The sequence below is a fragment of the Harpia harpyja genome, chromosome 6 (genome assembly GCF_026419915.1).
Source record: "Harpia harpyja isolate bHarHar1 chromosome 6, bHarHar1 primary haplotype, whole genome shotgun sequence".
Lineage (NCBI taxonomy): Eukaryota > Metazoa > Chordata > Aves > Accipitriformes > Accipitridae > Harpia > Harpia harpyja.
The window spans coordinates 15153708-15175780 of NC_068945.1; the positions used below are offsets into that span (position 1 = coordinate 15153708).

A 22073-nucleotide genomic window follows, 5' to 3' on the forward strand; every position below is an offset into this window, starting at 1 on the left:
CTAAATATGCTTAAAGACAAAGTAATCTGGCAAGGAAGAAAGTAATTGTGGACGTAGAAGGAGAGAGAGAATATTTGTGATCTTTATCTACTCCAGTTCACAAAGCACTCCTATAATAAACTAACATTGAAAATCAACACAGTAATACAGCTCTAAATTTCCAAAATAATTTTTTCTTGAAGATGAAGATCCCTTTTGGACATTTTTCATGAACAAGAACAGGTAACTCCCAGTCTAGACTCTATTTTTAGAAAGGATCTCTAATTTTCGATCATCCCAATGAATGAAGTCTTTCAGCTAAAGGTTTCAGGCTAAGGTCTATTTAAGGACAAGAGCATTGTCCCAGGTCTGATTTCAAGTATTTCCACACAGCTTTGGTGTTTGGCTGTTCGTTTGGACTGCAACTCCCATTACTTTTTATGTACTATATAGATGTTAGTGTGTAGGTTACCTTGAGAGATGAACCTTTAGGACTGAAACATTTAAATGGCTTCTTGTCTTCAGATACACCATCTTCTGGCATCTTTTGACGTTTCTCAGCAGCTTCAGCCCTTCTCCTTTCAATTTCTTCCTTCATCCTCCTCTTTTCCTCCTTAAAAAATATGAATGGTCACTTATTCTTTCAGAAACTACATCACCATTACAGGGCTTTGCAGTCCTTCAAACATTTACCAAATTTTCTAAGAACAGATTTTTATGCCAATCAAAAAAGTTCAGTGACCTATCTGAAAACTAGCAATGTATTGCTGCTAATGCATCACAGTGCTAAGGAAGTAGGGAAGACAGCTAGTCTGTGCTGCTTTAGTGTCTCCTCACAGTGAAGTCACCAGATTTATTGCCATATAGTGCCACTTAAAGCACATTTATAAAAATACGCAAATTCAGTTTTTCTGTATCCTCATGTATCATCTTTGTACTGTTCTTCTGTCCATCTACTCTGTCGCTTGTTGTTCCAATGTTAACACTTCACAAGGAAAAATCAATAGGTGCCCAAAAAAAGTAAAGATTACATGCTTACAGTTCTCCCTCCAAAGAGGTAACATGAGTTTTTACTTCGTAAGCTACAAGTCAAACCAGGAGCCCTCAAAGCACAACCATTGTGAGCACTGGTCAGCAGGGTCTGCCCAGCAAGGAATTGTGCAATCTCAGCATCTATTAAGTTCTACTGTAAAGAGCTTAGTATATTAAAGCAATTGCATTCAGCTGCCAAACACTATTATTATTCATCTACCATTTGTTTTCCAAACAACTAAAATTCCTAAATGATGCACCAGAGATTTTGAAATCCTATTTATAGAGTCCCTTGGCAGAGGCAGTACAAGCAAACAGATGTGGTTGGGTACTCACTATTTAAATAGACAGGAATATCTTCCTAATGAGCTCCTAACATCTTCCTAATGAGAATATTTAAATAGACAAGAATATCTTCCTAATGAGATCTTCTTAATGAGATCCACCATAAGTATATATAACATTAACATTCCAGCTCATCTGCAGCAGACGAATTTTGACATGCGCTTTGCAATTCAATTTGTGTAATGTCAAAAAGACATCACAAATAAATTAAGAACTGTGTGGCTGTACCACCCCCCCCAACATTTTGCAACTCCAAGAAGATAAGAAATGCGCAACTATCGCAGATGAAATCCTGACTCGTGAAGACATATATTAGAGCCCTGTCTTTCCTGAGGCTAGAACTGTAACATTTCTTTCTACCCTGGATGACTGCATGTTTTACCTCGGGTCCTCACTAGAGCATCTATGTGATGTAGTCACTGGATAACAAATACAGCATACTTGCAGTTAAATCTGAAGGTTAGAAAACGGGGTGATTTTAATGCTGGGTAGCATATTTGAAATCAAGGTCTGTTGTGACAGACCATCTCCTGACAGACACTAAGAAACAGTGACGCCCAGAAGAGCACGCAACTCAGAGGGCCCAGATAAAGGGCACAATTTGAAGCAAAGTCACAGCAGCAATTCCCCATACAGCAACACCAGATCCAAGAAGGAGAAGCACACTTTGGCCTGTATGCTTGTGTTTGGTCTTGTCTTCCTTGTTACTCGCTCCTTCCTCATCTATGAGCCAATCTCGCATGGCCTCATTGTGTCCTTTTGTCAAACACAGACCCATCGACCTCCAGCCCCACCAACTTCTTTGCCTAAAAGTGTCTGTGCAGACACTGCTGTAAAGAGTTATCAACTAATGCAAGGCCAGTGGAAGCAAAGTAGTAACAAGGGAATAAAAACAGAGTCCAATACTTCATCTTTTGTGCTTACCTCCTCTCTGGCTTTTCTCTCAGCCTCCTCCTGCTTCTTCTTCTGCTCCTCTTCCTCCAGGATCTTCCGGCGCTCCTCCCGCCTTTTCTTCAGTTCGTCCAGCTCTGCCGCCGCCTCCTGCTGCTTCTCCTTCAGCTTCTCAAACTCCTCGTTCTCACCTCGGCGACGGCGCTGGTCTTCTAGCCGCTTTCCAGCCTCGACCTGAGACCCCAGCTTTGCTTCCTCGGCATTTGCGGTCCCTTTCAAATTGGAGCGGCTGGGAAAGAAATGAAAGGGAAGGTGATGCACCACGGGTTTTCCCTTCCTGGCCAGAGCCACCCACTGCCATGTGCTCACCAGCAATGCGAGAGCCCGGCACTCAAAGATATTGCCTTATAAGACCTTTTGCTCCTTGTAAACTATGACAGGCCTAAAACATTTTCATCAGGAGTTAGTAGGCTGGGATACTACAAGGAGCACCTTACCCATCCACTGCCAGTGAGGAAGGAGCCTCTCGTGCTTGTGTGCACAGGAGCTGCACCACCCTGCCTGAGAACTCAGGCCACCTCCATTTTTAAAAGAATTCAGTAACTGAGCTGGAAATATTCAGCATCTCATGTAACTTCAGCAAGGAGTATCATATCTCATCAGCATCTCTATGGTATGCAGTAAACTGTTACAGTTTCACACCTCTGCTCTGCAGTTTGTCTACAGAGGAAACAGTTCCAAAAGCATATTATACTTCATACAGAAAACAAAGCAATGGAAAGCCATAACTATCTCCTCTCTGTTGATTTTCAGTGAGATAAATTTACATATAAAAAACTCATAGCAAAAATATTATGCCATGTTCTATGTAATAAAAGATGCACTAATCCTTTGTTTTCAAAGGCAAGTATTTTTTATAAACCCTCTACGAACAGACAAGCATCTTTGGGGACAGAACATATTACTTGACTTGGGGAAAACAGAAGCAGATGAGAGGAGAAAGAATCTTACAGCTTCAACAGTGTTTTAAAAACCTAAAAAGGTTCCTATCTCATCTATAACATGTATCACTTTAACTCTCCCAGCCTGTATGAACAGAAAGGTTCATCAGATCTTTTGCTGACATTTTCCAGGGAAAGTATGACTTTTTATTAAGGAACTGGAAATTATTTATTATTGGCAACTTTCCACAGAAGAAAACCAGAAGTTTTCCAACCAGCTGTAATATATGAGACAGAAAGAAAGAATACCAAAAAAACCCCGCAAAGAATTTGCATAGGTGAAGTGCATACTTTCAACAGAATCAGATAGCATCACCTAGTTAAACAATTACCACACCAGTGTTTAGACAAATGTCTGCTCCCTGAGTGCATTTAATATTACCACTGACAAGGAGATAGATACCTAAGAGGTATCAGTGTGCTATTCACAAAAGACAGAAAGGGAATGTACTTATGATTTTTTTTAAAAAAACCTTTATGCTCTGTTCTGTTGGCATTTAAAAAAGCTGGATATTAATTATTTCATTAATGCAGAGTGTTGCAGAGTACCACAAGACAGTACAAATCAAGCATTCCAACAATAACAATAACTGTTAGAGATGATCAGATTAGAGATGACAACATGAAGAACAAATATCATATAAATTTGCAATCTGGTAGATCACACCCAATCCTGCAAAGGTGCTCTGAAGAGCCTCATCTAGATGGAGTTAACCATATAAAACAGGCTGTAGGACCAGAGCTGAGTTATCTGTGGTTTCAATATCACAACAGAATCTACTAACACAGAGTTCTCTGCCCCCACAGGACCTTACCAAACTGGATGAAATTTGGTTCTAGCATGGCATGCATGATTTAGGAATAGTATCACTAAAAAACTTATGGCAAAATAGTATAATCGAACTGATACTATTATGTGAATTCAGCTGCTGTACCTCATTTGTACAAGTTCAACACTAAAGCAGTGGACCTAGCACTCATTTTGCAATGTGTTTACTTGGTTTTAGAAAGTCTTTTCTATGCAAGAGTGTAACATAACAAAGCAAAGCTAAAGAAAAAAAAAATGTCCCAGAGATCTGCGAATGTATGTACCCGCAGTACATTTTCATACCTGATTTTCTAAGCTAGAGTTACAAGTACATAATACATATTTCCCTAACACCACCTTATCACAATCCTTTTCTGCTCCAGGCCCTATTCCTGAATGTGGTTTTGCAGCGGAATCACTTAAACCATGAAAGTAGGACCACAAGATCACCCTCCATCGTAAGCATCAAGTTAATGTAAGTGGTCATAAATAAGGGCTTGCATCAGGTAGTGATGCGTAATTAAAGAAAGGAACTCATGCTTTTTAAATGAAAAATACATATACAATTAACTAAAGCATTGTGAGAAAACATTGAAAACTTTATTTGAAATTTCATTTAGCCCATCCAAGGAGAAAGTGAAGAACAATACCTGAGGTGTGAGGTATGATTTTGGGTGTCCAGCCTGAAATACCTCTGATTCGGTTTGCAGAGGTACTGAGAACCCAAAATGTTCCACAAGCCTCCATAAGGCACTAAGTATTTCTAAGGATCCAGTGCATCTATCCTGCACAGGCCATGAGAAATCCCTGGCTATTTTAAAGCTTTTCTGCTTCATTGCAAGGTTGTAGCCTCTACAGCAAACATCCCAGGAACCTCACTATTTCTTTTTTTTTCCTCTTGGTCTCTGAAGTCTGTGTCACCAGCCCACCCAGACCTGCAAGCTTCAGGCCCAAAGAAGATGCAAGACGTCCCTTCTTACAGATATAATGATATCCCTGGCAAGGGCAAATACTCAGCCCTCAGAATTAAGAGAACTAAGAACATAACTTTTGCCAAGATTCTCTTAATAAATAGTCACTCTGTTTTATACCAGCACAGAAGAAAGGTTAGTCCTCAGTGACTTCAGTGCAGATAGCCTCAATGAAATTAAAAGCTACTCTCAGCTTTCGACCGATAAAAGTAAAAGGTAGAATCTAGCCTTAACATTTTTGTTTAGAGATCTCAGGTGACTATTTTGTCCTCCTTACAAAGAACGACATTTAAAGCTTCTAGTTTATTTTATTCTCATGCAGCTTACAGGACTTCCACTATTGATTCTGCATAATCCAAAATAGCAGACAATAAACTGGCAGTAATTCTCCTTACTTTCCTCCACCTCCCAAACTCCTCTGTTTTCAACAGATTCTGGGAATCTCTGTTCCCTACTGTCGACGTTGTGAAATTAGTATTGAGATGCTGGGTGGAGAAAGAGTTTCGTAAGCACCTCTTTGGTGCTAAGAAATGAAGTTGGTTGCCAGCTTTCAGACAAGGAGGAAAAGGAAAGAAGTGGTTTGTGGAAGCCAAAAATGTCAGAACAATGTGAAAAAACATGTTACATCATATTTAGGACTTCTGCAGTCCTGTATGAGAATAGGGAGGAAGGCAGGCGGGAGGGGAGATGGGAAGGGGAAGCCATAAAATGGGGGTTTATTCTGTATTTCTCTTACTGACGTAGACAAAGACGACATAGATAAGATTTTTCTTTAGCCTCCAATACCCTATTTTATTCTCAATCCTCACCACTGAGAGTTAGCCAAGTTACGTGCTTCCTAACTAGTATCTGATATGTTCATGTAAAAACAAGAAGAATGATAGTTCCAAACAAAGCCCAACAATGTGGGGGCAGTTCGTTAGAAAATAAGCCAAGAGCCTTAATTCATACCTAACAACCCAAAGAACGCTATAGTCTCTGCTGATGTTGCCAACCCAAGTCTTCTACTCCACTGATAAAAGGCTAATAAACAGGCTTCTTCCCACATTTGGGAAACAGCAGAAGAAAAACAGAAAAAGAAAAAAAGGAGTGGAAACTCAAATCTACATGTTGCCACTAAGGCCTGTCTCCCACAGGAAGTAAGCAAATGAAAACACAACAAAAATATTTTTAGAAAACCATTCTCATGTTATTGATGATGTGACCCAAGTCATGAAGTAGAACAGTTCTGAGCAAGGCCAATTTCCTGCTATTCCATCTCCATCTCTGCCTGTCTTTTGGCCTTAGGCCAGGGTGTCTCCGGGGACTTTTGAACTGCACTTTATTTTGAGAAAGTTTGTTTTTCCCGGAAGAATCATGAGGGGAATGCTGAGATACAACAGCAAATCCCATCTGCCATGCACAGTTTTCTCAAAGTGCCTGGACGGCTTAACCTTTTCTTTGCCTGTGTCAATGTAAAAGAAGAAGAGATGTGCAGAAGGAAAAAAATTTAGTTTTCTAACCTATTCATTCCTGTTTTTCTGCTAAAAGGAAGAACTTCCACTGTGCTTCATGTATCCCCTCCTTTTAGCAGGCACAATCCTTTTTTAATAAACTTTTCACTAGAAATTTGTTGCCTTCATTGAATTTCCCAATATAGCCATAAGGCCAATATTTCCTTGAAAAGAAAAAGAAAAATCAAACTGTGATACAGCTTATAAAAAGACAAAAAATAGAACATTTTGCCTAGGAGAGGTTTTCACTTAACTGAAAAATCATTTTTATAGAGAAGCCATTCATTTCAAGGTTTGCCTTGAAATCAAGAGAGATGCTCTTTTGAGAGTTACCAGCTGGATTGTGCTCCATACTGATATGCAGAGTCTGATTAAAAGCAGGTGAGTAATTGGAAATAGGTTACTTGAGTAAAGGTTGAGATCTGACTTAAAAACTTAGAGAAGACAAGATCTGGGCTGTTGTCGTTATTGGCCTCTGTGCAGATATTAGAAATAAATGTCATTCAAGGAAGGACAGAGCAGAGCAAAATAAGCTCTGCCCCAGCAGAGCAAAAATAAGCTACTTGTCTCTACTGAGAGAGCAAGGCTATTTACATCTGCTTTCTGTACTTCATTTTGTTACTGCAACAATGTGGGGCAGTTCGTTAGAAAATAGGCCAAGAGCCTTAATTCGTACCTACAACCCAATGAATGCTAGAGCCTCTGCTGCTCTTGCCAACCCACGTCGTCTTCTCAGCTGCTACAAGGCTATTAAGCAGAGACCCAGAGATGGCATAATGTAAGCAAGCCCAGTGCTTACTTGAAACTTACCCAAAAGCATTCTCAGTAGATTTAAGTTTGGGGGCAATGAGTTCACGTTCTCCATTCTGTGCCTTTTGTTCAGAAACTCCTTTCTTACGATCCCAGATACTTTTAATTTCCTCTTTGGGTGCTTTTCCTTTATCCTTGTCATCTTTTAGCTGCTCAGGAGATACCATAAATCATAGCACAGAAACAAACAAACAAAAAAAGAAGTCACAATGAGGCATTCTAAATAACAGCTGAGGAACACATTTCTTGGTATTATTAACTAAGCAACTGCCTTCAAAATGTTTATGTGCTTCATGGCAGAAGTAGTCTGCAAAGCTCTAAACTGTGACCAACCACCAATCTGCTGTCCTGATCTGAATTCAGGATGAAAACATCTTGAATAAAATTATCAGTCTTCTGTGAAAGTTTATTGCGGCCATGGGACTATACTACACCATTGCTTCATTCTGCAACTGCACCCCACTGAGGTACTCCAACCCTCCTCCCTCCCACTGCAGCATCATTCACCTCTTGCCTATTAAGATTCTGGGTTGCAAACTCTTTGGAACTAGGCTTGTTGATACATTCTTCCTACAATGCTTAGGGCACTGGCGCAATAAAAATAACACATAACCTTCACCAATTGTCAAGTTTGCTCGACAAAGTTCATGCTCTTTCCAGTATCATAGCAGATGGATACTTCAATATTGCAAGAATAATGGCCAAAGCACAAAATTATCTTTATATCAGAGTAAAATTTACTCTGACAAAAAGCACAGTCCTACCAGGGGCTAGTCATGGATAGTGTTACCAGACATAAATATGTAATCCTATGAAGAAGCAAATGTTCTCTCCAGAAACACTAGACCAAAAATTCCCTCTATCCTTACAAAGCTTTGTCCTATAATTCTTGATAGTAATCAAGCATATTTAGTGCATGGATTTCACTCTCCAGTATTCCTTCAGAGTTTTGAGCTTGAAGTATTTATCAATACCACAGATGGCCTGATCCCTGCATGCTGAGTCATGGCTAGATGCTGATAAGAGGAGGAGGATATGGGCTGATTCAAGTTCTTTATCCTCAGGTAGAATTATTCCCACTCAGTTAGACTACCAGCCTAAATAAACTTTCAACAACAGCAGATTAAACATTTACCTCCAAAGTATTTTTTTTTTTTTTTTGGCCAGCTCTACCATGTTGGAGGAAGATTCCAGCTGGCAAACAGGAAATACCTTCTGTGAAAAATTCATATGAAGACATTTAGAAAAAAAATACTTTTGTCCCTTGGAAGTCTGTTGCTATCCCATTTGCTAACTAGAAAGAAAAAGAACTCCTGTAACAGTCCCGTCTGCAACACAACTGCTTTTATGGCATTCCAAGCTGCACCTTGAAATAAAAAACTAATACACCCACCCACCCCTAAATCAAATCAAATTTCTATCCCTCCTCATCAAAGAACAACTTCTGGAGATGTAGTATCTTTACCAATAAAGGGTGAGTTCAGAGTCTTCAAAGTCAAGATCCTCCTAAGGCATCGAATTAAGCTGCTGAGTGAAGTCCCAAAGTCAGCCTCTGACTTTACCTGAGGCCAGTTTGTTTGGTCACAGAAACTGATACGACGGACAATGCCAAGGTGGCATACGCTACAAGTGAGCACTGGGTGGTTAAACTACTCGAGCAAATTTGCCAGTGGTGAGGGATGTTGGACACAACCCACAGAGGCATTTGCTCTGCCCCGACAGCAGGCAGCAACAGTGCAGACTTTCCCTACCCTCTCCTGCTGATAGGTTTTAGCCACAACCTGGCAGAAGTGCCCTGATGGACAAGAGGGGAGTTCAGTTTCCATGACCATACATTCTTTGGCCATGATGCTGTAACTGCTAGCAAAAAAAGCCATTATTACAAGCAGCCTCAAGGAATGGTTTTCTGTTTTCTAGGAGCTGGGCTGAGACAACCAGGCCTATTCACTGAGCCTAGTGAATGCCATCAGACAGTAACATCTTTTGGGTGCTCCCAAATCTGGGAAAGATTGTAGCTAGCGATCATGTTCACAGCAAAAATCTCTGCTGCCTGTTAGCAATCTCCTAACCCTTCCATCCCAGTCAGAGTGATACTGAAACCAGCAATGTTGATTGTTGCAAGATTTCACATGCCAGGATGTCTGTGTTGGGATTTTGAGAGCATAGGATTTCCTTTGCTGAGATTTTCATCAAGACCTTTCTAAGTCTCATTAAAAAGCCAATACTTCCAGCTGTCTGATGTACTGAAGTCCACTGGGGAGGGTCATATCTCTTAGATCTTAATTGAAATCACTGAGAAAACTAATATTAAAACAATATAGTTTAAAAATTAATAGGTTAGGAAATAGCATTTCAGAAGCCAGTAGGATTTATGGTAATGTGTCTGCATTTGAGAAAACGATTACTACAGCTTGGCCTCTTTATTCAAAAAGATGATAAAACAAGATATTACAGAAACATTTCACAGCTTTTGGGCCCAATCCTTCTCCTACTGATTTTAATGCCAAAACAGAGATTGATTAGCACAGAGGCAGAAACCATTATGTCCCATTCCAAAGGCAGGCAACAGAAAAAGTACTTTGGCTTGTCTCAGTGCTTCCCTATATTACAGGCTAATTCAGCTTCTGATGAATTCAGTAAAAAGGACTACACTGACTCCAGGTGGAGTAGACAGATGTTATTACCTGAACTGAAAATTCACATGCTCTCACAAATCTTGACCATCAAAGTCAAGATAGAACACACTCAAAACCATGTTTAGCTGATTTCCAGCTTTATTTATTTATATTTTTATCTTTCTTTACACTGCTTCTTTCCTGTTAGGGTGTTATGCTAATATTTGAGAGGCGAGATTTCTAAACTCAGAATTGAACACCTTCAGACTGCAGTGAATCAGTTAGTGAGTATGGGGCCATTTGGCAAATTTGATTCCTTATTTGGGCTCAATTACTTGGTGACTTAAAAACTGTGGGCATCTGGGTCTAGGACTTCCATTTAGAGCCAACTACCATACCCAAATACCATGAGAAAAGCAACTGTTGCGGCATGTCTAGCCAAACTGGAAGCAGGAAATACCAGGAGTCTCACATCATGAGAAAGCTTGTTCTTATGAACTTTCCAGGCCACTTTTGAGAACCAAATATTGTGGTGCAGTTCAGAAAAGGAGACAGATTTTGCTTGCTAATTTGATCAAAACCTGAACTTTGAGGGCCAGATTTTGGTCACATTAAGAAAGAACACGTGCTTATGTTGTGCAAATGCAAAAGCAAAATCGGATTATGTAAATACACTGTATTCCTTCAGGATCTTGTTTGTGATATACTGCCATCCTCTTAACTGCATATATGGTTCAGAAATAGGCCTCATTGAATTTGTATGTCCTTGAAGGGAGGGGGAAGGAGTGGAGATGGGAGCCTGATCTTGGCTTGGTTTGGAGTCTGAGATTGCCAATTTTTCTTCCCAAGCCAAGAAGCAACAACTGAGATTTTCAAAGCTGAGCAAAACACTTGAAATGTTCAGTTTGATACACATGCAAAAGATTTATCTTTCAGTGGATGGATATTCAGCATCACGCTAAAAGTGGGACTCTCTTAAATTGTCTCAGCTTGAGCATCCAAAAATGGAAGCACTAAAATCGCAAGTCAGTTTTAAAAGTCTTACCAATTTTGTGGAATATTCTAGCCCTCTGGCTATGGTTTAAAAGCATGATGAGAGCTCCAGTAAGAGTTGACTGAGCTCCACATAAACACAAGCAGGATGATTGTGTCTCAAGTCCCCCCCAAAATCAACATTTGTGATCAGTTACAGCCTCCTTTTTACATTTACTTGTAATATTCAAAGACTGTGTGCAACAATAAATATTACAAGCTGATCCTGTCTTACAAAGAACTCTTAATATAATCCATCATTTTTTGCGCAGCTGTTTCCTCTGCTTTCACAATGGGGTTAGAGTGATTGTTTAGTTTTTCTAGTGCATTATTCTGAAGCATCTCCATTAGGTCTCATTTAACTCTTCCCCTTTCTAGAGTAACTTATTCTAGTACTGCCATTCTCTCTCCCTGTTCATTAGGAACCTTTCTTTCAACCATCTTCATCACTTCATTTGCCTTTTCAATCTCATGTGTACCTCACTCAAAATGTGATACCTTGGATGATCAAGCTAGGCAACTGGACATAAAACCTTGTGACATGATTTGCCTTCATCACTCTCTGAGGGTGAGTTAAGCATGTTCTGAATTAATCCAACAACTAAGGACCCTGGACCAGACCCTCTACAACTCTCAATGCTCCCAAGCAGCTAGACAGGCAGCAAGCTGCCTGTTACTAGATTTCTGTGCTGTGGCTCCCTTTAAGCCACACAGACCTGGCTGAACCCAAATAGGTCCAAACCCCCAAGGCCCTGACCTGTCTCAATGTCTGATTAGAATCAGGGGGTATTTTGATACTTTCTGCACTGAACCAAAAGCACAGTTGCTACACAACATTGAACATGGCTCCCTATGTCCAGCTGTAACCTGAAGAGTAAATGGTCCCCAAATCTTATTTACTTACCATACAGTAAAACACCATGGCACCAGCTCCTGTGTTTACAGTGGAAATGCAATGCAGTAAATTTTGTAGATTTTCTCTTTAAAACAAAAGAAGAATCTTGGGTATGCACAGTTTATATCATGGGGCATTGCAGTTGGGGGGGAAATCATTAGTTAAGGCAGTCAGGTGGCAAAAGGGCCTAGATGATTGTGATTATGATTATTATTATTGTAAGAGTAGGTCTCAGTCATAGGGAAAAAGTTCACACTAAAGTGGGAGGAAACCAGGGAAGGATTATTAGTTGATATAGTCCTGAAAAATTCATCCCTAGGGTGCAAACCATCCTTGCATTATTGACTGAACTGAGTTTCCTGAAATATTTGTTCTAAGACAAACAGGACTTGTTTCTAAAGCCCCAAAAGAACAAAATACTTAAGCATTTACTTCAGTTTAAGCACATAAGTAGCTTCATCCCTATTTATTTCTGCAGGATTACCCACGTTCTTAAAGTGAAGCACATGCTTAAGTACTTTGCTGAACAAGCAACTTTCAGTTATAGGTCCCTTATTTATTTTCTTATCTCAAGTTTCCCTACAACATCTAAATCAATGGTTTACAAGTTACCTGATCTTTTTTGGAGGTAGGTCGGAGATTCTCATCTGGCAACTTTTCCTTTTTAGCTTCCACTTTAACCTCTTTTTCTTCCCCCTTTGTTTTTGGGGTTTTAATATTTTTTTTTAATATGAAAACATCACATCTGTTTGCACTTTTGTTTCTCCATGCTGTGTTCATGTAGCAATCCTGTGTGCAGCCACATCTCCATCATATGCTGCTGTGCCCACATCTCCATGTGCAGTTGTGCTCCCTCCACCCTCTCCAAATGCTCCCATTCCCCCATGTGGGCCTTTCTCCCTTGCGTGGCATCATGCTCACATGTCCCAGCAGAGAGCCCTCTCTTGTGATTGCATTTAACACACATGTTCCTCACAGTTTACCAGGTGCTTATTATATTTTGTGCCAAGATGTGTCTGCCTCCACCTCATGTGTTACTGCGTTAAGCCAGTTTATAGCAGCTGAGAAAAAAAGGCAGCATAAAAACATGCAGATGTCTGAACATGCAAGGTTTTCTTTGAACGATGGAGTGAGGTCAGGCATGTTGTGCACTGCATTATTGGTAAGCAGAAGTAAGGAGCTTTATTTTTTAAAAGAGAGAGCGAGAGAGAGCACGAGTATTAGTCATTTCAATGCAGGAATAGATCTGTGAGGAAATTCCAATTCAATCTTTTTTTTTTTTCTTGCATTACATTTCTCACAAACCACAGGTGTCTTACTTTGGTGCAAAATGTTTACTGTACCTGTTTTCTTAGGAAAGCTGCTTGAGGTTTTTCCTCTTGTACTTTCTTCTCTTTTACCTGTTTATCTTCTATTTTCTTTTCTTCCATCTTTTGTTTTTCCTTTAATTTCTCTGCTTCTAGCTTAGCCTTTTCTTCAGCTACCCTCTTCTCCTCTTCTGCCTTAGCCCTCGCTCTTTCCTCAGCTGCCCTCTTCTCCTCTTCTGCCTTAGCCCTCGCTCTTTCCTCAGCTGCCCTCTTCTCCTCTTCTGCCTTAGCCCTCGCTCTTTCCTCAGCTGCCCTCTTCTCTTCTGCCTTAGCCCTTTCTCTTTCCTCAGCTGCCCTCTTCTCCTCCTCTGCTTTCTGTTTTTCCTCAGCTGCCTTCTTTTCTTCCTGTGCTTTTAACTTGTTCCTTTCTTCTGCCTCAAGTTTCTCCCTTTCTTCCTCAGCCTTTTCCTCATCCCTAAGCTTCTCTTTATCTACAGCATCAGTTATACTCTGCTCCCCTTCTGGCACAACATTTGTATCATTCTCTGCTTTGTGTTCCTCTGCATTTATAGCTAGATTTTTTGTTTCTACTACCTCTTCTTTATCTGTGGATTTTCCTGCTGTCACATCTACCTGATTTTCCTCTATGGGGACTTCCTTTGGTTTCTCCTCCTGTACCTCCTCCTTGTCTTTTTCTTCTTTTTTTTCCTCTTCTTCCCCATCTTGCCTCCAGTTGTTCCTTTGGTATGATTTGGTAACCGTTTCCGTTTCCTCAATCTCATAGCGTCCTCGGCGTGTTTCAGCCTTTTCCTCTTTCCCTGTGGTCTCGTTTTCTTCCACATTGTTTACTTCTCTCCTGCTGGGCAGTGACAAGCTCCCATCTGTGATCGTTGGGTCAAATTCCTTTTGACGTTCCAGGGCTTCCTGTAGACGTTTTTGGCGTCTCTCCTCCCGTCTTGCCAGTCTCTCCAACAACGCAGCTTCATCATCTGTTCCCCCTGTGGTTGTAGTACGCTTGGTTTCCTCTTCTGCCACACTACATAAAAGCGACAATTTTGCATTAAAAAACTCTGTAACAATGTATGCGCTTAGCTGTTTCTAGAAAAAAAGCTTGCTGTAACGTCATTCCATGGTTTGAAAACACAACACGTTGCATACTTCAAAATTTAGCAAAATGGTTCTGGGGATTAATTTTGGCATTCCTACATGTATAGGAATGCAGTGTTTCACAATGTCAGAGCCTGGAAAGGTTCCCTTCCAGGCCAGCTCCAACAGCCGCTGAAGTCCCCAGGAGTCTTACTGACCTCAGTAGGCACTGGAACGGTCCCTGACACTTGGAGCAGCTGAAATATGAACAGCCCTGAAAAATTCATCCTCCCCCTCTGCACCCTGTAGCAGAATACTTGGAAAACCTTAGCTTGCTTTAAGGCCTCCTTCAGCTTGGCCTGAGGCGTACATGTCTTCCCACCAGGCAAAATTTTTGAAGATGGTACATAAGCAAGGTACTTTGATTTCAGCAAACTTCTCTAGAACAAGCAGCTACTCCTATTCAGCAACAACATCCACAGATACAGTCCATAATAGGATAGCCTGGCAATGAAGGGTGCTGTGAGGTTGTGATTGTGCAGGGACAATAATCTGTTAGAAAACAGAGTGAGCACAGCACTTAATTTAAGACCTGCTATTCAACACCTGTAGGTATCAGGACTGGATCTCGCTCTCAGTCCCTGGAGGTTTTTTGACTCCTTCAAAATTCAGCTCTTTAATTCTCCTGTGTGCAGGTTTCTTCCCTCTTTCTAGCTTTTTTTTCCCCTCTACTGTAGAAAAATATTATAATCTACAGTCAGAAATGCTGTTGTTTTCCTATCTATATCCATTCTCCTTGCCTTTAATAGAACGCTACTTGTGCTCAGTATCTATTAGCTTGGTATCACAATGTTTATTTCTGGTCTCTTCTATCAATTGTGTTATGGCTAATGGAAATCTGGATATATTATTTGTGACTATGTGAAACTGAATAAATGATGGACAGACTGGAAGGCCAGCTCTGCCCACTCAGCCTGTGACAAGTAGCACCTCACTCCATAAGCTTTTCTGCTGTTTATAGTTGTATGACCCTGACAAAGTCAGATGAGGGCTGAGGTCTAGCACTCACATCCAGTGCCTTGCATGCATGTTTCAGCTGCAACTTGAGGCCTGGGTGCCCACGAATTCCATGTGCCTTGGCCCCATGACACTGTGGCCCCTGTAAGCAGGACAAAATACGTGGAGGTTTGTGAGGCCAGATGCAGTCATGCCTGAGGGAATCGGACAGCAGGATGCATCAGAGGTATTTCCCTCCATAAGTCCCAGCTGAGTTACCCCATAGACAGCCCTGAGGACACCCTGGGAATGGGTCGCGAGCACAGCCTCAAGCCCAACTTCAGTGATGCTCCCACCCCACTGTGTAGACACAGCCAGTGGCACTCCTTACAGTCTTAGGTCCTCTTTAGAGCAAGGATGGCCAAAAGGTGCTTAAAATTTAAGTAGTAAAACAGACCTCTTCAAGATACTTCTCTACTCTGAACAAAAATAACTGTTGACTTGTCAGTAAACAACATCAGATATTTACCTGTTTTGGGCATTAACTTCTGATTTTTCCATTACTTCTCCTGATAGATCTCCTTCTTCCTTTTGCCGCAGTCTCTCCTGTCGAGCCCGTCGGCGACGTTCTCTGGCAGCTTCTTCCTCATCGTCGTCATTTCTCTGGTAGGACAGCCTGCAACAGAGCATTGGGGATAGGGAAACAAAGGGGCTATAGCATATAGGACACTGTGACTGAAAAATTACAAAAACCAGTTGACCAGAGCACAGTAAGCATGGCTGCAGTGACTGCTCCATACGCTGTTTAGAAAACGTGTTGTGAAGTTGAGATGCATAGTTTCAAAGCTTGGTTTTGTTTTCTTTTTTGGAAACGAACTTGACAAAAGAGTCACAATGGAGGCAGCAGCCACACCACACTGTCAGTTTGCTCCTAGAAAACACCAAGCCCATAAAAGCCCAAGCTCTGTGGCTGAGCAAACATCCTACTAGACTGCACCATGATCCTGCCAGAATGCACACAGCAGCATTTGAGCAGACTATCGCTCAAGCCCACGTAGCTGAAATTGGACTTAGCCAAGCAGGTTTTCTTTAGCCTCCTCTAAATACCACATGCTGAAAATGGTGACAGTATTCTAAAGTCGAAAGACTAGAAAGCAGGGAGACACAAGTACGACACCAGCTCTCAGTGGTCAGTTCTCAGTGCCAAACATCTGACACCTACAAAATTTTTGTGAGCCCGGAGCCCTGCCAGGCCAAATCATACAAGATCACTGCTGTGATGAAAGCCTACAGCTGAGAACCCATTGTGTTCATCTAACCCAACAGATGATTACATTTAGTTTCATCCTACTTGAAAAGGAAAGCAAGACATTACAATCCTAATAATCCTGTGGCCCATTCAAATCTTTGCTGAGGTGCATTATTACTGTGTGAGATAAAGCAAAAGGCCTGCATTCCTCTTATCTTTTTGTGCATGGAAAGTGAAATAGGAAGCTAACACATGCCAGACCCAGTCAGGACATTTATTTACTTTGCTTACAGCAATGGTCTGATACATAATGGTTAAGAAGTCCCCCTTCCTTGCATGGCCATACATTTAAGTTAGCTGTACAGCCGTGCACATAGAGAAAAAAATAGCTCTCCACCGAGTAAAAACAAGCACAGTTAAAGCTTGCATTTCAAGGCATATTTTAACATTAAAAGCAACTAAAACATTTTGATTTAGTAATGTATGAGACTCTTTGGATCCAAGCTTCTCCCATCACCTTGTTCTGGTACTACTTTTCTCTGCTGAAAGAAGGGTGAAGGTATAGGTTCAGCAGAGATTCAATTATCCCAATTTTGCTTTAAAAATTAAAAATGGAAGTTAAAATCCCAACATGGCTGAGCCACTTGCCAGACCTAGAACAGGATTTTCATCCTCACTGCACTGAAGGATTTGATTAGCTACTTTCATGCTCCACTTCAAGAGCTTGCAACCTTTTCTTTGTAGAAACAGCTCCTCTCAAAGAGGGTGAAAACCATGAGCAGCACGGCCATAAAGGATCACAGTAGGAGGGAGAGGAAGAAAGGAAGGAGACAAATTAAAAGCACTAGAGGTGACACAGGGAAGGCAGGGAAAAACACTTCCTGTCATTTGTAAGCAATTTAAAGGGGGATCAACATTTCATTTAGGTCTAGAACAGAAAGCATATGAATACAATAATAAACCAATGGGGTCTTTAATTTGCAGGAGAAAGAGACTCTCCCTGGAATAAAACTGCATTAGCAAACTGACCACAGAAAGCCCACTCGTTAGTAAGATGTTCTGGCTGCAAGAAGCCTATGATCTTTTTAGCTCTGAACTCCAAATGTAAGGGGACAGGAGAGGGCATGCTGCTCTTAGCCTGTGGCAGCTGGATAATGGCCACGACTGAGTTGATTCCCAGTGCCTACGGGTCAGGATTTGTCTTTGCAGTGAGACCACAGGAGGATGAAGTAGTTTATCCTGCTTTCTGTACCCACACAGAACACTCCTACACAGCAAGGAGAACAACCGCTTTTAAAAGCCTCTTTAAAATGCCTTTTTAAAACCACCAGTTGCTCAGAAAACTAAAAAAGGAAAGAAAAAAATACCCTAAGCAAAAAAACTCCCACAAAATGGTACCCATTAAATAAGTCAAATGAAAACAGATATGTATTTCCTGTCCTTGGACTTATCACATAGATCATCTGTTAAGAAAGCTGACAATCTTACTCAATATCCTTTTAAGTACATCCACTGCATATCACAGTGGTTTCCTACAGCAAGCAAGTACACCAGATATGGGCTCCACCCCTAAGGATCACCTTTAAATATTCAATTCTGTTCACCAGCATGGATGCATGAAACATCCCCAATAATCTAGAAACAGTCATATCAACAACTAATAGTAGTATTTTATAGATCTGTATCACGTTTTCTTTACAATTACGTTAACACTACTTCCCAGATTGTACTTCTACAGGCTGTTTTGCTTGCCTAGGAAACACAAGCTTTACTGGAGTGGGCCTGACTAGCCACCACAGACTGACAGAAAAGTAGGCTGAAAATGCAGGTTCAGGTCGGCTATGTTAATTAATGAGTAATGACCATGGTGTGAACAAACTGACAGCAGGATCATTTATGAAATGATTCAACAGTCACCCTAACTGCCATTGACTTTCCATGAGAAATTCAGTCATAGGAAAGATGGTATAAGGGCCATTTCTGCCCATGAAAAATACACTCTTCTGACTACAGTGTTCATCCTACCATTTTCTCAATCCTCATGGACTGAGTTCATTCACCCTAACTTGGCTGGCACCTAGAATCATAGAATGGTTTGGGTTGGATCACTCTCTTTTCCTTGGTTATCTAAGGAGCTGCAGCCTCCTCTGCTGCCTAGGGTGTCAAACTAATTTCACATAGAAAGTAAACCACAGGCAGACACATGAATTCATGCAACCTCCACTGGGAGTGGGAAGACTGACCCTCATTCTCCCACTGTTACAGCTCTCCCTAGCTACCTGTCACAAGCAAAATCAATTTGAGAGCTCTTCAGAGCTTATCTTCCACTTGCCTACATCTTTTGACATTCTTTAGATGAAGAGTAAACAAATAATAAAAAGTATGACTCCAAGATTTCAGCTCTGTATATCAGACAGATGGAAATCTGATGATCCACACTGCCCTGTGTTGTTTCTCCACCCTTGGAGAACAGCCTTGCTGCCCAGCATGCACACACACCCCACAACTAAATTAAACTAACCTTATATCCATTTGTCACCTTCCGCATACTATTCAAAGTCTTTGCAGGCAAGTGTCTCTCTACAGTTAGCTGTTCCAGCTACCTCAGGCAATGAGAGCATGGCACAGCGTGATCTCAGACATATGCCAAGCCTTCTGATACACGACACCTCTTATTAAATATTCAGATGAAAAGATGATGACTTGGAAACCATTTCTATACCTTGTTACCAAAGATAACACACTCTTGGTCTAAATGTCAAATAAAACAAACAAACAAGAAAAAAAGCAGAGTGTTGGCTGCTTCTCCTGTTACCTTCTCTATGTTTCTGATATGAGAAAAAGCAGCGTAACCCCTGCATTATTGGTAAGTTGTTCTGGTAAAGCATTAGTGCTGAGTTTATCATACTTCCCACGCAGCACAACTCAAGTACAGGAGACTGAACATCTCATCTATGTGAGAGGACATTTCCCACCACGCTACGCAGGGATAACAACAACAGACGTTCTGCCCTGTTGAGTGGGTAGGACAGATTTATATCTCCAGGACCAAAATCCCAAACCTGCTGAAGTCAACAACAAATCTCCTGATTATTTGAGTAAGTCTAAAACATTACCCTCAGACTGAATGGGGGACTTTACAGCCTTGGGTGCAAAATAACTCTGCTAGATTGGGAATATAGGCGATAAGGCCACCTGCCTCAGAACTTCTTCAGAGAGGTTCGGCACCCACTCTATTTTACATCAAGCACTGAATTTAAATAAAGTTATAACCCAGTAAGAAACTTGGTAATAGCTAGGATGATTATGAGGCTGAAACCATTTCATACAATCCAACGTCAACTGTTTTCTACTTGAAACCGCAAATCAGTTCAAACATTATCTAAGGCACTTTGGTTTCAGAGTTTCTTGCCCAGTACTACTACATTATTATTATTATTATTATTATCTGAATTATGACAGCACTGAAATTTCCTGATCAAGCTCAGGGGCTTGCTACAGTAGGCATTTTATAAAGATGGGGGAAGGTCTGGTCCGTGTTCTAAACAGTGTATATTCTGATTAAAGAGAAACTTCATAATTTGTAGCACTACCTGCCCTCAGTGAGTCATAGGCTAAACTCGATGAATCTAAATTCTTTTTCATTTCTCACAGGTGTAGAAAAAAATGCCTAATTTAAGCTGGATCACATTACTCCATTCTAGAGGAGGCAGGGAGAAAGAAAAGCTGTGGATCTGAGCTTTGACTCCATCTCAAGGGTGTCAGAAATACGTGAAAAATTTCCAAAGAGGACAAAAGCTTTTAAGATTAGATTTTTAACTTAAACATGCAGCCTAGATCTACCTCTTCTTTCCCCCATGATTCACACAGATGCCAGTCTGTCTTCCCTTTCTCCTGCCTGCAAAACCACCTTGCATTCATAGCACTGCCCTCCCAACCATACCTCAATTAGATGCAACTGTACCTATTCAGCAAGGTCTTTCCCACACCACTTTGTTATCTAGAAGCCTTTACATCTATTACAGATTGATTTTCTCTGTGGCCCACCCCAAGAAACGAGTTCATTCATCCTGTATTAAACTGCTGCACCTCCACTTGCAACCTAACCTACTTCTAAGACCTTCACCCTTCATTACCTAACACCACAGCAGCTGAAGTGACATCTGTTGACTTGTGTATCTCCAAATTGATGGCAGATAGAGGACGTCAGTAAAACGTCCTTGATAACAAATTTCACTGCCAGACTCGGTCTATAGAAGCTGCATTTGTTGGCCTTCTGCGCTTTTAGAAAGCCTTTCTATTTACCCAGGCTCTTCCTGAAAGGATGGGCGGGGTGAGGATGGAGTCTGTTATAATACCCACTGAGGAGTGCTCTTTGTGTCACTGTTGATATTCGGTCCCATTTTATTTATGACTGCATATGTTTTTAATTTTTTTATTCTTCATTTAATTTGTGTTATGATAGGCATGCTTCAAAATGTGGATATAAACAACTGATCTATCTTCACCTTAAAAAACCATAACAAATGCACATGCTTCCAGAGGATTATGCCTCTGCCAAGCTTTGCGTGTCAAATGTCAGCTGTATTTTGTTCAAGTTATATCTAAAAATGTGGTGAATGGTGGGGGTCAGTTGTGGGGAAAACTGTTTCTTCTAATCATTTCTCCATAATTCAACAAGAGCTGCCAGCATTCTGCTCAGACCTGCTCAAGAAGATTCACTTTTATGAGGCAACGAGCAGAATTTCAGTCCAAAATGCTCATGTTTCAAAAAGATGTAATGAGTGAAAACAGGGGATTATGCTGGAGACATGCACACATGCCACCACAGTTCTCAGTCCAACGTTGTGCATGAATGCTGTTATTAACACCCATATTTTTCACATATTTCTCAATTTGACATGCACCATATTTTTTTTTCACATCGAATGTATGAGAGACAAGTGGATAAAATTAACCAATGGCTGGAAATTAAACCCAGACAAATTAAAACTGGAAATGAAGCACATGTTTTTAACAGTGAGGGTGATTAAATATACAAGAAATGATGGAGCATCCATCTCTTGCATCTTCACATTAAGATGGATGCCTTTTTGGAAGTTATACTACAGTAAAATACCAATTCTTGGGCTCATTATAGACATAACTTGGTGAAATTCCATTATCTCTTAGGTATGGAAACTTAGACTAGATTATACAGTAGCACCTGCTGGACATACACACTACAGTCTTCCATTTACAGAAGGGACATGCCTTCTTATTCTGCTCATAATTTATCTCTGTCTTACAAATATTTTTACTCTTTTCACCCACACATTCTCCAGAGCTACACAGCCTATACTCCTGAGCAGGCAAATTACCCAGATATCCACATAGTTCTCTGGGAGAAATAGAGAGTCTAACACACCTTTCAACGTATTCCCTTCTCATTTACATCATTTTCATACTGTGTGTTTCTAATATCCTTCCTTATTTTTCATAGCTCCAAAGAGTTAAAGGATTATTAATTTTTTGCTGGGTAACCACTTATTCAATGGGTTAGCAGAAGAACATTCTTTCTTTC

The 22073-nt window shown here is 40.8% G+C and overlaps 1 protein-coding gene across 15 annotated transcripts in view; it reads right to left on the reverse strand.

Annotated features, from left to right (window-relative positions):
* CALD1 (caldesmon 1) overlaps positions 1–22073 on the reverse strand; it is a 198254-nt gene that overhangs the window by 16888 nt on the left and 159293 nt on the right. For 12 of the 15 annotated variants that reach the window (XR_008235505.1, XM_052789228.1, XM_052789223.1 and 9 more), the window contains 6 exons: positions 15791–15937; positions 13216–14215; positions 12485–12568; positions 7331–7479; positions 2281–2536; positions 452–592 (listed from right to left, as the gene is read on the reverse strand). Coding sequence is in view for 14 of the 15 variants with exons in the window: in XM_052789228.1 (XP_052645188.1) it covers positions 452–592; positions 2281–2536; positions 7331–7479; positions 12485–12568; positions 13216–14215; positions 15791–15937 (1777 nt within the window). In the remaining variant the exon portion in view is untranslated. The remainder of the gene's footprint in view (positions 1–451; positions 593–2280; positions 2537–7330; positions 7480–12484; positions 12569–13215; positions 14216–15790; positions 15938–22073) is intronic. The other 3 variants (XM_052789235.1, XM_052789234.1, XM_052789233.1) reach the window with 2 other exon arrangements.